This window comes from Lepisma saccharinum, chromosome 21 (assembly GCF_977018435.1).
Source record: "Lepisma saccharinum chromosome 21, izLepSacc3.1, whole genome shotgun sequence".
Taxonomy (NCBI): domain Eukaryota; kingdom Metazoa; phylum Arthropoda; class Insecta; order Zygentoma; family Lepismatidae; genus Lepisma; species Lepisma saccharinum.
In genome coordinates, this window is record NC_139249.1 from 3,661,908 (window position 1) to 3,676,451 (window position 14,544).

Consider the following 14,544-nt stretch of genomic DNA (forward strand, 5'->3'; position numbering starts at 1 on the left):
ACGTTTATTATGGTGTATTTATAGGGCATAGGGCTAAGTACACTATACAATACAGTACAAAGTCTGCAAGAAACAGAATTTCATCAGTGGTTGACTGCCTTTTCTTTGGGAAGTTCTCCTGTTGACTTCTAGCCACATTTAAAACCTTGCATTCTGCTTTTTTTTTTTTTTTTTTGCCTGTCCGGATTAAGCAGAGTCCAGATTAACGAAGTTTTACTGTATTTTCAAGTGTTTTTCCATGATTTTTGTCTAAGTAACTCTAACAACCTGACTTTAAGCATATGGTCTTGTGCAGTGCCTCTTGAAAAAGTAATTTTGTTTCTTACTTTTCCAGGTGTGGTCGCACAAAACATGGCAGCCCCTGAAGACACTTTCTGGTCACGATGGGAAAGTTATGGGTATCGATGTATCACCAGACTCCCAATATATTGCTACCTGCTCTTACGATCGGACTTTTAAATTGTGGGCTCCTGAATGAGTGGAGAGTTTTGTAAGTATTTTTTCAAGTGCATAATGAATTGTGTTATATAATTTACCATTTTTTTATTTAAATACCCCATGCATGTTTCCTTGAGAAAAATTGAGCAAAAAAATTTGATGTGTAGTTAATTTGTTTAGATATGAAAACTTGGGATGTGACCTTAAAAAATGTTTTCAGAGATACGTGCTTTGATCCATTTGTTACAGGTTTAAAAGGATTCAATAGAAAAGTATGCCAGTGCAAACATTGCCTGGTTATCAAACACCATGTATGTGTTCACGATACTTTAGGTGTGATGTCAGTGTGAGGACACTATAATAGAAAAAGAGGCCTGTGATCCTATAAAACTATTATTAGATATCAGTGAAGTCATTTACTGAAAGTTCATCTCTGTGTGCTGTGGAGATAGAAACCGCACTGAAAAATTTCGATATGTTATTTATATGTCTTCAATAAAATAATAAATGTTAGGTAAGTACAGGGTGGGAAATAACCTTTTGCTAGGGGTCCACAGTAAAAAGTAACAACAATTAAGAAATGATGGTAATACCAAATGTTTACTACGACAATGTTGGTTACAAAAACAAAATTAAAAGTTAGTATGTCCGCTATTTGCTTCTCTCACAGCACGAAGACGATCAGGGTAGGAGCTCAGAAGATTTGCAAACAAGTCCGTATTCCATTCCATGTCATGGAGGACTTGTTCCAGATGTGCAAGGAGTGTTGCCCAGAAATATCGGTCCGGTCCACGTTCCACTATCATCAAGGACTCAACTGCTTCCTTCAGAATAGCCCCAAAGTGCTCCGCTGCATTCAGGTCCGGTGATGCACCCGGCCATTCACAACTGCAGAAGAAGACAATGCCACTTCGCCGAAGAAGGTCTTGGGTAGCATTTGCCTTGAAGCAAGGTGCTTTGTCGTGAACTAACTTTTTGTTTTGTAACTACAATTGTCGTAGTAAACATTTGGTATTACAATAATTTCTTAATTGTTGTTACTTTTTCCTGCAGACCCCTAGCAAAAGGTTATTTCCCACCCTGTACAAGACAGTTCTGCAAGCCAGTGTCTGCAAACTTGATTTTATGCCTTGTCAGGGGCTTTATTCCTGCCTAACTTACTCACATGTTAATTTTCCACCTCAAAAGTACTTTCCATTGTTATATGTTTATCCAAGTAGATTACACAAGTCAGACTTAGCGTTGTTAGCATTTTGTTTGAATCCTGTGGTGCAACAAAAGGTGGGATTGCTTTAGTTGTTGGCTTATTTTTTTTTTTTTACTTTTTCATTTTATTTGATAAGGTAGTTTGAGTCTTGTTTCAAATTTGTGGATTATTATATCTAAATATCAAATTGCTGTGGACACATTCTTAAAAACTCCCTACAAATTTGCTGAAGGACTTTAAAAACTATGTATTCCTCCACAGCAACGTAACATATTATTTCATTCTGTTTGTTGTTATAAGCAGCGCATTCTTACATTACATGTGGCGACACCTTGGGTGTAATTCATTGTACTGGTTTCATCTTTCAACTCTGTGATATTCGTGTGATTTTATTTTTGTTTTGGTGATGATCACATGAAACTGATGAAAGGACATGCATAAGTAACACTCATGCCCAAGATGGACTCTAACCTGGGACCTTTGGTGCGAGATCAAAAGTTGACCACTCTACATGCTTGGCCACCAAAACACCTCCATCATGTCTAAGATGTGAACAGCAAAAGGTTTTTCATGGATCACCCCCATGTGCTGTTTATAATATGAAATAGTAAATAAAATGTATTTTCCTCTACAAGATGTAGAGCATACATCAGAGTGGGCCTACGTAAATGCCCCCATTAATTTGAGTCGCCATTCTTAATGTTTTTTTTTTTTTGTTTTTTTTACCAAATACAGTGGAAGCTCAATTTTACATTTTCCTGTATTAAACAGTCAATCTCCATGGTCCCAATAAAAAGATGTTGTAAAATTGGCCCAGTGAAGACGAAAAAAATTGAACTTTCACTGCATATGCTGGTTTATTTTGTCACATCATAACTTGAACATATGTGGAGCAGTGGTTTATAGTGATGGAAGTCACTCCTAATTTGAATATATGCAAATGCAGTTCCTAGCACATAAGGAAGTAGGACTAATCAGAAAATTCTTTAATATATAAACAAAGTATATTTTTATGTCAACAACATTATATACAAACATTTCAATCTACGCCAATGCATGAAAGTGTGTTTCATTTACAGAACTTCTGGTATAAAATTACAAATAATACACATACTTTGAAATACTGTATATTCCTGGAATAGAATGGCTCATGAGGGGGGATTACTCCAACCAAATTTGTAATTTGCAACTGTTGTATTTTTCCAGATTTTTATCTTAACTTAACATTCCCTATCAATACTAAAACTCCATTCCATACTACCTTTGACAAGGGGAAAATCTGTTTCTTCATTCTTTAACAGCCACAGGGCACTGTCTCATATCACAGCCTGATGACAGAATGTCGGAATGCACTTTACTAAAGAGCATTGCAAGGAATCTCTTCAACTAGCTGATGTAATGTTTCTCATTTGCCTCACTGCAGCTACAAGTCGTGGTTGGCATCCCGAACTTCCTCTTTGGTAGTCATCTGCAGGTAATCGCAGAAGCTGCGACACCTGTTGTAAGTGATCCGACAACCCTAAACCCAAGTCTTCCAACACGTTTCCCAAGTAGTCTGCAATGAATGAAGCAAATAACATTTTTTATTATTATTAGTTTTGCCTTCCCAATAGCTAGAAATAGAATTGAGAGAGTAAAGACTGAAGAGAATAAAAGCAGTGAGCGCAGTTTTAAAAATTTGTACAGTTGAGCCCAAGTTATACGTATCTCAAGGTGAAAAGCAAATAATACGCATAACTGAGAATTGCTTACAAATCAGATTTAGATACCATGTCATATCATTATTTAAATACTGTAATTGTATCTATTTTAAGGAACAATATACATATTACATGTTATTTCTGTCAAAGTGGTAAATTAACAAATCTAAAAGTTTCATTCTTAAATACATTACATTTGCAACTTTATTAGTCAATACTTGGATACTGAAATACCACAGTTTTATAGTTTTGCTCCCAATTTTATAAAATCGTATAAAATAGCATTTCTTTTGCTAATGACTGTACAAAGCTATAAGTGATGCCTAAATCTGCAACGGTTTTAGTTTTATGTGGATTAGCGTCCACTTCTCGTATAAATTTTAATTTCTGGTCAAGCGTGTAACTTTTCCTCTATCTGTTGTCCATGACCGACCAGTAGCAACTGAAAACTGTCACTTCTGTGGCATTGTTGTAGCTACGTTACGTACAACTCAATTGTATTTTGTGAAAATTAGTATGTATAACACCAAATTCCATACAAATACTTTTAAATTATATTTTGCCAAGACCTACAGTAATTTACATGTAAAACAGAATTATGCACAACTGAGTTATGTATATGTATAAAGCAGTCTCAACTGTATATAATGAAAATCCATGCTGAATGGGCCAAAATTTGTTAAGTTATCAAAATTTCAGAATAAAAGCAAACTGAATTTCAGGTTCGAATTTACAATGACATTTTGATTAATATAGTGAAATGAAGTACCCACTTATCCACGATACTGGTTTTTGTGTGTTCTATTAGTTTTTGTGGCCACTGCCACCATCTTGGAAATATGTTGTAATGTCGCCTTGCGAATTTTACATTTGGAGCCACATGACAAGACACCGGTAAACTCGCAAGAAGAGCTCAGGGAGAGGATCTTAACAGCTGGTCAACACATCAAGGACACCATCACATCACGAGTTACGAGACCAAATGTCTGTAAAAACCTGCGTGCCTGCATTTGTAACGGAGATGCCCACTTTGAGCAAGATGTGTAATGTTCTTTAATTGTATTGTTCATTGATTCCATTCACATGAAGATGAATGAAGTATTATTTCTTGTACACAAATGTGAATGTTAGCAACATTTGTACCTTGTTGGATAGCAGATGACCCAAGGAAGTAATTCAAGTAATTTGTACGCTTCGTGTCATACCATTTTTGTTATTAATACGTTGCCAAGTAAACTAAGAGCATTTTTTTATCATCACTTGTAAGTTTAGACCCACCCGTTACTTACATGTGATTGTTATTTGGGAAAAACTTTTTTTTCATCGAACCACTTATTTGTTAGCTATCAGAAAACGCTGATATAAGTTCCATACAATGAGCAGTTTTTTCTCAATTCATCTTTTTATGTGGAAAATTGTAATTTTTTAAAGAAACAATAGAAATTCGATTATCTTGAAAACTACTAATTTTCGGGCGGGGTAACGTATGGTGAAAAAAATTTGCACAAAAAGAAAACGCTGTGGTCAAGGGCAAAAACGCACAGATGTATTTCGTGTGCTGGTTGGTATACAAGTGTGGTATCTGAACATCAATGAACAAACACATTCACATCGAGTCTGCTGGCCTTGCGACAATTTTGGGGCACTTTCTGCATAGATGGAGCAAATGTCGATGGATCAACATCGCGCAAGCATCTGCGGATCCGTTGGATGAGGGTTGCAACGGTTCGTGGTTGATAATTATAGGCATACACCATCCGCTTTAAATTTACCCAGAAATCTTCAATGGGCCGCAGTTGGGGAACATTAGGGGGATTCTGTTCTTTGGATATGTAAGGGATACCTAAGTGCTCCATGGCCGCAAGACTTTGTGCAGCGTAATGGCAGCTGGCTAAATCTGGCCAAAAAACAACATTGTCCCCACGATGGTATTCATTGATAAACTGCTTCACTTTAGGCAAACAGAACTTTACATACTGGTTGGCGTTGAGTGCAAGGCCAGCCTTGAAAAACTGAGGTTTCGACAGTCCTTTCTCACTCATGGCAAGCCATAGCAACACCTTCTGTGGGAATTTTGGTTCCAGGATCATAGTAGGTTTTCGGCTGCCACTCATTGCCATCTAGGGTGAAATAAGTATCATCGTCCATGATACATTTTTGTCACAAGGGTTCGTAAACGCTGTTTCTGGACAACAACTTGTTGCTCCGTCACTTTTGGCATAGTTTTTCGTTTATATCTCCGTATCCCCATCTTCTGTAATGCTTTCTTCACTGTGTTTTTATCACACTGAAACCTCCTACCAAGCTCACGGTAGGATTTTGCCACCTTACCTGCAGTAACACGTCGCAGTTGTTGCAACACTCTGGGTTCATTTAACTTCGACTTCCGTCCACTGCCCGGCTTTCTTTCCACATTGATTCCCTTCTCCAATTGTGACACAATATTATAAACCGTACGACGTGAAAATCCTACACGTTGAAAATGTTTAACAAGCTCGGACTTTCGAACATCACGATTCTCTGTCCAATATTGCACGATCATTTTCCGACGGTCGTCTTCTTTCAGCTCCATACTGACTTGTTTTTACACCAACCTTCTCTTGCTCTTCACACTACATAACTGGTAGACGTACAATCCAACACAGCTCAAATGGTGTGTCAGTGTTCAATATTGCCAGTTCCGCAGGGTTGCAAACTTTGTGCAAATTTTTTTCACCATACGTTATCATATGGTCAAATTTATTGCAAATTGTCTCTACTTTAACCCCTTTCAGGGAATACATCCAGTCACCCTGTATAATAAAAAAAAACTTTCCCAGAAGCAATACAAAAGTTCACAAATAATTAATTTAAAGGTCTACGTTTGATCGATTCTTGATGGAGGCACATTGTACAGTGGTATCAATCTTTCTTTAACAGTTCCAATTAGCCTACTTGAGCTGAAAGTTGACTTAAAATAAATTTTACCTTTTTCTTAGAGCTATTTAAAGAAAGACCTTTTTGTACAGGAGATTTCACATCAAAGCAAAGAGAATAGACTGGCTGTATTACCGAGTGAACTTGACTAGAGGCTTCAAGTAGTGACTTTCAAACAGGAGCTGTCATGTTCCAAATGGTCAAAATATAGCCCATTTACATATTTAAGATGAATTCCCACTGATAGGTGCACATACAAAAGTGATGAGGCTAAAAGAACATTGTACTCAAATTATGAAACCTTGTTCATATAGCAAAACAGAGGTTTCAAAGAGCTTTCAGTTGGGCTCTCTTCTAGTATTCATAGAATTCAGTGAGTAAAGGTGTCCAAGCTGATACATCACATACTAAAGATAAAAAGGTAATCTCACCACCCAAGTTTTGACATGATGTACTTTGTGAGTGCTCCTTCATAAACTTCAGCTAATGATCACTCATTCTCATCATCACAATCTATCATAACAGAAAAGTTTTGACTGATACTGAATTAGGTTATTTTATGTTGCTTTTGGCTAATCGCAATGATGGGGATGAATGGTGATATGATGAAATGGATGAAGAGACAATCACAAAGCCCCACAGAGGATTATAGTGACTGCAGGCCAGAACCTCATTAGTGTACAGAAGGCAGTCCAGGGTGTTCTGTTTCAGAGAGGGTGACATTTGGATTAGGGCTGAGCCGATGCTGATGTATCGGTATTGGCCGATAACACAGGGCTGCATGGGTTTGGATGACTCACAGATGACTTTTGTCCCTGAATAATTTCAGTATGCTGATTCCAAAAATGAAATCCATTTTTACCCATCATGTCTTGTTTTTTCAGAAAATTGCAATATTTCACAATAAAATGTGTAGTTCCATGATTTCCTCAACAGATGGCTTTGTTTAAATGATGATAAAATATTGGTTTCCTAGAATGCAAATCCTCCAATTTTGAACTATAAATGCACATAGAGTAGTAAGCATTTAATCCACCTTCTATTTTCAAAAGACACATTGACATGAAAATTGTAAACTTTGATTACATAAGTTCCATTTTCAAAATCCCTCATGAAAATATCCTTCACAAAATGTCCAAAACTCAATGTTATAATGTACAAGGTGGCTCAATAAGTCACTTAACACCCCCGGTACAAGGCCACTGCAGCGCGCAACATGGAAATGGTGATGACCAATCGTTATCAGGCCAAGGGGGAACCACATTGACGACACCCGCAGGGTCGGCGGCCATCTTGATGTCCGCCATCTTGAATTCAACTTCAGAATTTTAAATGGGAAGGGGGTCATGCGACATATCAAAATGGGCTAGAATTGCTCGAGAAATGCAATGGTGAAGGTCTTTTCAACGTATCTTTAACCAGTAAAAAGTTATGACTGAATTCTTGTACCAATTTGCTCCTTTTCGAGGTGTTAGAAAAATGCCTTAAAATTTGTTTAGCGCATCGGTAATGCATCGAGATCAAAGTGACGTCTAGGGAGAGACGTTCGCATGCCATTGCACATTATTTTAATCGGATACATCCATGAAGAGCTGCTCATTATGAATGGTTGTCGCGAACAATTTACAGTGTGACGCTTCCATTGAATTAAAAGTCCTTCACAGTGACAAGGCTAATGTTTATGTTCAGAAGGAAGTTTATAAACAGAATATTCGATGCTTTTTATCTGATAACCCATTTTTGACAGATCAAAGCTGAATGGTTAGTGCTGGTAAGTTAATGGTGTGACGTGCTGTGTGGAACACGATTGGTTAGTCAATTTTCCATCAACGGAACCTTAAATACTTAGGGCTACTTGGATTTGTTAAATAAACAGCTTTTTCATCCTTGCTTATGGAAGAAGGTACTTTTTACAGATTTTTTTCAATAGGGAAGAACACCAGAACACTTATGGGAACGTTATGAACCAGTTTTTGTCCAAAGTTAGTTATCAGATGACAAGGGTCACATATTCTGTTTATGAACTTCCTTCTGAACATAAACATTAGCCTTGTCACTGTGAAGGACTTTTAATTCAATGGAAGCGTCACACTGTAAATTGTTCGCGACAACCATTCATAATGAGCAGCTCTTCATGGATGTATCCGATTAAAATAATGTGCAATGGCATGCGAACGTCTCTCCCTAGACGTCACTTTGATCTCGATGCATTACCGATGCGCTAAACAAATTTTAAGGCATTTTTCTAACACCTCGAAAAGGAGCAAATTGGTACAAGAATTCAGTCATAACTTTTTACTGGTTAAAGATACATCGAAAAGACCTTCACCATTGCATTTCTCGTGCAATTCCAGCCCATTTTGATATGTCGCATGACACCCTTCCCATTTAAAATTCTGAAGTTGAATTCAAGATGGTGGACATCAAGATGGCCGCCGACCGTGTGGGTGGCGTCAATGTGGTTCCCCCTTGGCCAGGCAATGATTGGTCATCGCCAATTTCAAATTCCATGCCGCAGTGGCCTTGTACTGAGGGTGTTAAGTGACTTATTGAGCCACCCTGTAGTGGGTTGATTGAATTTTATGACATGGAGAAAAATCCTGATCGAGGGAAAAATCCTGACATGATGGTAAGAAATTTATGTCATATCCGTCATCAGCATTCAAAATACTTCCAGAATCACCTATTGGTTTGTAAACATCCGAAATTTCCTTTGTTTAAAATCATTTTATTGCGTTCTGTAATAGGCGTAATGCAATGACAAATATGATAATTTTGATTGTGAAATTGTGGAAAATCCTGACGTGATGGGGGAAAGTGGATATCATGTGCATGATTAGCATTCAAAATACTTCCAGAATCACCTATTGGTTTGTAAACAACCAAAATTTTGCTTGCTTAATTTTATTTTGATGCGTTCTGTAATAGGCATAATGGAATGGCAAATATGATAATTTTGATTGTGAAAAATCCTGACGTGATGGGAAAAAATGGATGTCATTTCCGTGATCAGGATTCAAAATACTTCCAGAATCACCTATTGATTTGAAATCATCCAATATTTTTTTTTTTCAAAAATGCAGGCTGGTGTAATAGTAGTCGGAAAGTATTGATTGGAATTCATCTACCAATACCAGCAGATACTTTTCCTGCATTTTGGTCTATGGGGTCCACAAAAATGCCACGTGGCACTTTCACTGAGTCTAATTTTCCTGGAAATTATGCAAAGTTCAAACTTTCTTTTATTTTGCATGATTTTTTTTTTATTTTTTTTTTTTTTAATTACATAACATCTACTTTAATATTCTGATGCAATTCTTGAATATTCTAAAGCAAATTTCTTGTAAATTTGATGCATATAATTAGAGAAGAATATTTACACAACATTGATCAATATTTTGAACAAATTTTCATTATTGCAATTTTGAAGTATCGGTGGGATGCTGGTTCAAGGTGGTATCAGCTCAGCCCTAATTTGGATGTCTTATGACAGGGTCATCCCTTACACCCTGGAAGAACAGTGACATAAAAGTCTAATACATGTGCAGTATGTCATGCCACTCTAGTGTTAATGATTTGCATTTCTTTCTTAAGGTTCATTTCCAAGTGGCACATCGCTTCAGTGTGAAATCTCCCTTTTTTTCCCTTTTTTTTTTTTTTTTTTTTTTTACTTGGTTTTAGTTTTTACTCTTTTAATAATACTTACTGATGTCTGTAGCTAACTGCTTCACAGCACTTGGACTCAGTTCACAGATTCCTAGGATGTTCTCACAGTACTCCTGGCAGGTTCCTCTCGCAATTATCCCAAGCAGAATGTCTGCAAATCCTCCCTCAGCCTCTCCAGAAAGACTCTCGTATTCCGGGTCAGCAACTCGCAGTGCAAGGGTGAGTGCTGAGTTCTCTTGCAGCATGAACGGCTCAAGATGCTGCGGCAGTGTCATCAAATACTGACCAATCTAAGACAAAAAGAAATGGTTGCCTTAACCTAAAATAACCTTATAAACTAAACTACATTGTAAAGCAGTCCTCTGAGAGTAAGGGCCTACCAAGCAGATTTTTTTATTGAGTGATGTGTGATCAGCGTTTCCAGTCCCATTGCCACTGTTTTCTGGCTTTTGAGACTGAAGCCTGCTGCTACTTATTTTCCAAGTAGCTCGCCAAATTTGGATAATTTGACTATGCAGGAGTCAAACTACTGATCTCATACAAATTAAAAATATTGGGTGGCCACAATTTAAGTTGCCCTAATCAGGACCCTCTGGAGCCCCTTCGAAGCCTCAGATTGCGGTGAAACTTGGTGTAGAGGCTATGGAAAACATGAGGAAGTGAATGCAGATGAAAAAAAAAGAAGTTCAAATTTTCACCACCAGGTGGAAATGTGGTGCTTAAAATTACATTCCCCATATTCCGAGCCCTCTGGAGCCCGTTTGAAGCAACAGATTGTGCTGAAACTTGGCATAGAGGCTATGGAGACCACGGAAAAGCAAATGCTGACGGAAAAACAGTTCAAATTTGTGTCATAGCCCTAATGGCTTGGCACTCACTCACAAGTTCCCACAAAATTAAATACGTTTAAAGGCCTAGTATCATCATGTTTGAAAATGGCAGTGCAGCTTAAGGCAGAAGGGAAGATGGAACTTACCCTGCCTGTGCATGTAGTCTCGAACCTCTCTCTCACCACTTTTTGTCCTGTGCGTATTCCACAATCACACCTTCTTCACCCCGGCATTGACCGGACATTTACCTGTGAAATTTCCTTCTCATCACCTTTTAGTTGAGAGACTCATACCTGCACCGACAGACATCTGTTGAATTTTCACCACCAGGTCGAAATGTTGCTCGGAAATCTGGTGCACAGGAAATGCTTTGTGCACCCTTTGATCACACTGTCTTACGCTTCCAAAGGCTCGTTTACGTTGATAGGGCACATGTTGAACAATGCTGTATCAACATGAACTCAAAAGTATTGGTTGTTACTTCAACACCACATTTCCACTTGGTGGTGAAACTTTGATTTTCTTTTCATCACAATTTGCTTTCCCATGGTCTCTATAGCCCCTATACCAAGTTTCAGCACAATTGTTTGCTTCAAACGGGCTCCAGAGGGCTCTGAGTATGGGGAATTTAATTTTAAGCGCCACATTTCCACCTGGTGGCGAAAATTTGAACTTTTTTTCCCCATCGGCATTTGCTTTCCCATGGTCTCCACATCCTCTATACCAAGTTTCACTGCAATCTGTTGTTTGAAACAGGCTCCAGAGGGGTCTGAGTAGGGCAACTTAAATTGTGGTTATCCGGTATTACTATGGATCAATAAGTACATATACCCACTTAAAGTTGTTCAGAATAGTTAGAATATTGTATTCCACTGCGATTACACAAGATGAATCTATTGCAGTTTTACTTAAAGTACAGAGTAATTAAAAAAATTGTTCATTCAATTTCAGTAAACATGCTCACTCACTTGGGGGGGAGTAAACATTCTTTGATGTTGTTATTGTGGAAATACTCTCCTCACAAAAAGTTTGGAATATTATTATATTGGGCAATAGGTGATAGGCACGGTGGCATACATCGGCAGCATATGTCGGCGAAAAGACAAGAACATCCACCAGACAGATATCGTGTGTGGTTGCATTTATTGTCCAAACTTTTTGCGAGGAGTATACATTAATCTGAGTAAAAATCAGTCTGTTCCATCACTATAATTACAATTTTTAACTAACATACTTATTGAAGCACCAGTTTCATGAGATAAAACAATTATAAAAGGAAGACATTCTTTTCCATACCTGCGTAATGTATTCCTGGGGAGTGAAGCTGAAATCTGGAAGATCGACTGCCAGCGGCACTGGAGCCTCCTTGCTGTTCCATGCAGGTGCAGTGGCAACCTGATCCAACTGCTTAGAAATTGGAGTGAAAATGACCTGGTACGTCGTATGGTGCACATCTTTGCACAACTTCTCAACAGCAACAAAGACTGTATCCAGCAGGGATGTTTCTTCTCCTGCAACAATTGAAAAACAATTTACTGCTTTGTTCTTCCTTTATGAAACCATTACAAAAGCTCTTCAGCACTGGTTCGCAATTTTTTGAAACCATATTAACTCCTATCCCATAAAATAATGTATCATACTAACCTGAAATGATTCAATACCATTTGCTTTTTAAATAACTTTCCAAACCATTCCATCATGATTTAACATGTAAAAAATATGTTGATTGATTGAATTGGTTTTTTTAAGTCCACTTTATGCACAGTAAGGTTAATCGGGACTGGGCCTACAGTTTAAAGTGGGACCCGAACCACTATGTGCCTCCACCGGGTATCAAACCTGGGACCCCTTGATTACAAGGTGACGACGCTACCACTGCGCCATCGGGGAGGCGTAAATAAATAGGTGTTACGTGTCCAAATGAACCAATAACTGAAAATTAAATATTGAATGTATTTTCAGTTTCCAATATTGGCCAGAAAAATTAATTTTTGTGACGGTTTTTAACATTTTTAGAAACTTCCATGACCTTTTCACCTTAAATTGATTTCCATGACTTCTTCAGGATTTCAATGTCAGTGAGAAATATTCTTAGTATATCGTTGGCTTCAAAATAGTGACGGAACATAACTGAAATTGAGAAGTTATTCCGTGCAACAAAAACTTCTATTTTTGATATTCAAGTTAATAATAGCCCCATGTCATCCACATTCACTTGTTTTAAGATTAAATACCGAGAGAAAAATCACAGAGCAATTTACAGAAGCATGTACTTACCTCCTTGAAATTTTGAAACACAAGTTTCGAGCTCCTTCCGACCATTTGCTGTCAAGAGAAGCACGTTGTATCTGACAAATGGAGACGAACCCTGGATGGAGAGGCTCTTGAAAGTGTCCAGCAAAGTGTGCACCAGCCCTCTGTCTAGCTGCTGCAGCTGATTTAGAAGTTCACCTGGAATAAAGTGATCCTTTACTGATTTGCCTATTGCACCTATAAATGTATAAAGTGGAACCTCAATTTTATAGTTTCTCATGGGATCAAAACGCGTGGAAAATGTAAAATATTGAATGTATAATGCAGGAAGATGTTACCAAAAGAAAGAGAAAAGACAAATAATCTTTGTTTGTTGTTATCTTACTTTCTATTTCATTAATTAGAAACAAATTGGAATCATTACGAAATGAACTGCAAAAAGTTCAGGTACATTTGTAGTCTCATTATTTCACCACCAGGTCAAAACGTGGCTCGGAAATCTGGTGCACAAGGAAATGCTTTGTGCACCCATTGATCACACTGTCTTAGGTTTCCAAAGGATTGTTTGTGTTGAACACTGCTGTATGGACATGAACTCAAAAGCACTGGTTGTTACTTCCAACACCACATTTCCACTTGGTGGTGTACATAAGCATATTGGTGTATCAGTAAAATTACCAATAATCTTACTGATTTTATACACTCCTCACAAAAAGTTTGGAATATTATATTGGGTAATAGTTGATAGGCATGGTAGCATATGTCGGCGAAAAGACGAGAACGTCCACCAGATAGATACCATGTGTTGTTGCATTCCAAGGCCGTGTCTATCACCTATTGTCTAACGTAACAATATTCCAAACTTTTTGTGAGGAGTGTATAACTATTAGCTATTGGACTTTATGTACTGACCACAGGTCACACAATGTAAAGCTGCTTGACAAGTTTTCACCCTCAAAGGGCTGTTGTGCCTTGGAGTTTAGTAGAATATCTATAGCCAAATAGTTAGCACTCTCGCCTTTGGTGCAAGCAGTTCTGGGTTCGATTCCTGATGGGAGCTCAAAAAATTTTGGTGCTGACCCAGCATCATGAAGACAATTGGGCAGCTGCTTGAAAAAGGAAAAGTGGCAGACTCCAGTCTTGAAAGCAAGAAAACAGCAGCAAAAGGGACTCTGTGTGCTGACCATACGTTAGCCAACGAAAAAAGCATCTTGTCATTGGTTCTCAAAGGGTTATTGCATCATGGAGTTTAGTTCTTGTCTATTGTGGACAGAGAAGGAGATCCTGAAAGAATAGGAATGCAGGTGTGACTTCTGATCGGACAATGTGACACATTGGCCGGGAGGAAGTCATGGATGATCGGAAGAGATGCATTTGAGAAGTGGCGAAATAAGGTGGTGCAAGAAGAGCGGGGCAGGAATTGGATCATGGAGAGGAAATTAAGGTCAGTGAGGGGGCGGGGGGTCTCCTTCCTATCCACATTCGCGGTCCGCATGGTTGTGGTGTTCATAATAAAAGAAATACTGGGCAATTA

At 38.1% G+C, this 14,544-nt stretch overlaps 2 protein-coding genes across 4 annotated transcripts in view; one reads left to right on the forward strand and one right to left on the reverse strand.

Annotated features, from left to right (window-relative positions):
- Window positions 1-805, forward strand: part of U4-U6-60K (U4-U6 small nuclear riboprotein factor 60K) — a 40,111-nt gene extending 39,306 nt beyond the window's left edge. The window contains exon 10 of the mRNA XM_083143341.1: window positions 335-805. Within this exon, the coding sequence (XP_082999467.1) occupies window positions 335-478 (144 nt within the window). The 3' untranslated portion in view covers window positions 479-805. The remainder of the gene's footprint in view (window positions 1-334) is intronic.
- Window positions 806-2,636: 1,831 nt separating this feature from the next.
- Window positions 2,637-14,544, reverse strand: part of Cog7 (conserved oligomeric Golgi complex subunit 7) — a 30,115-nt gene continuing 18,207 nt past the window's right edge. For all 3 annotated transcript variants that reach the window (XM_083142710.1, XM_083142709.1, XM_083142711.1), the window contains 4 exons: window positions 13,035-13,208; window positions 12,054-12,268; window positions 9,968-10,217; window positions 2,637-3,200 (listed from right to left, as the gene is read on the reverse strand). In XM_083142710.1, the coding sequence (XP_082998836.1) occupies window positions 3,028-3,200; window positions 9,968-10,217; window positions 12,054-12,268; window positions 13,035-13,208 (812 nt within the window). In that variant the 3' untranslated portion in view covers window positions 2,637-3,027. The remainder of the gene's footprint in view (window positions 3,201-9,967; window positions 10,218-12,053; window positions 12,269-13,034; window positions 13,209-14,544) is intronic.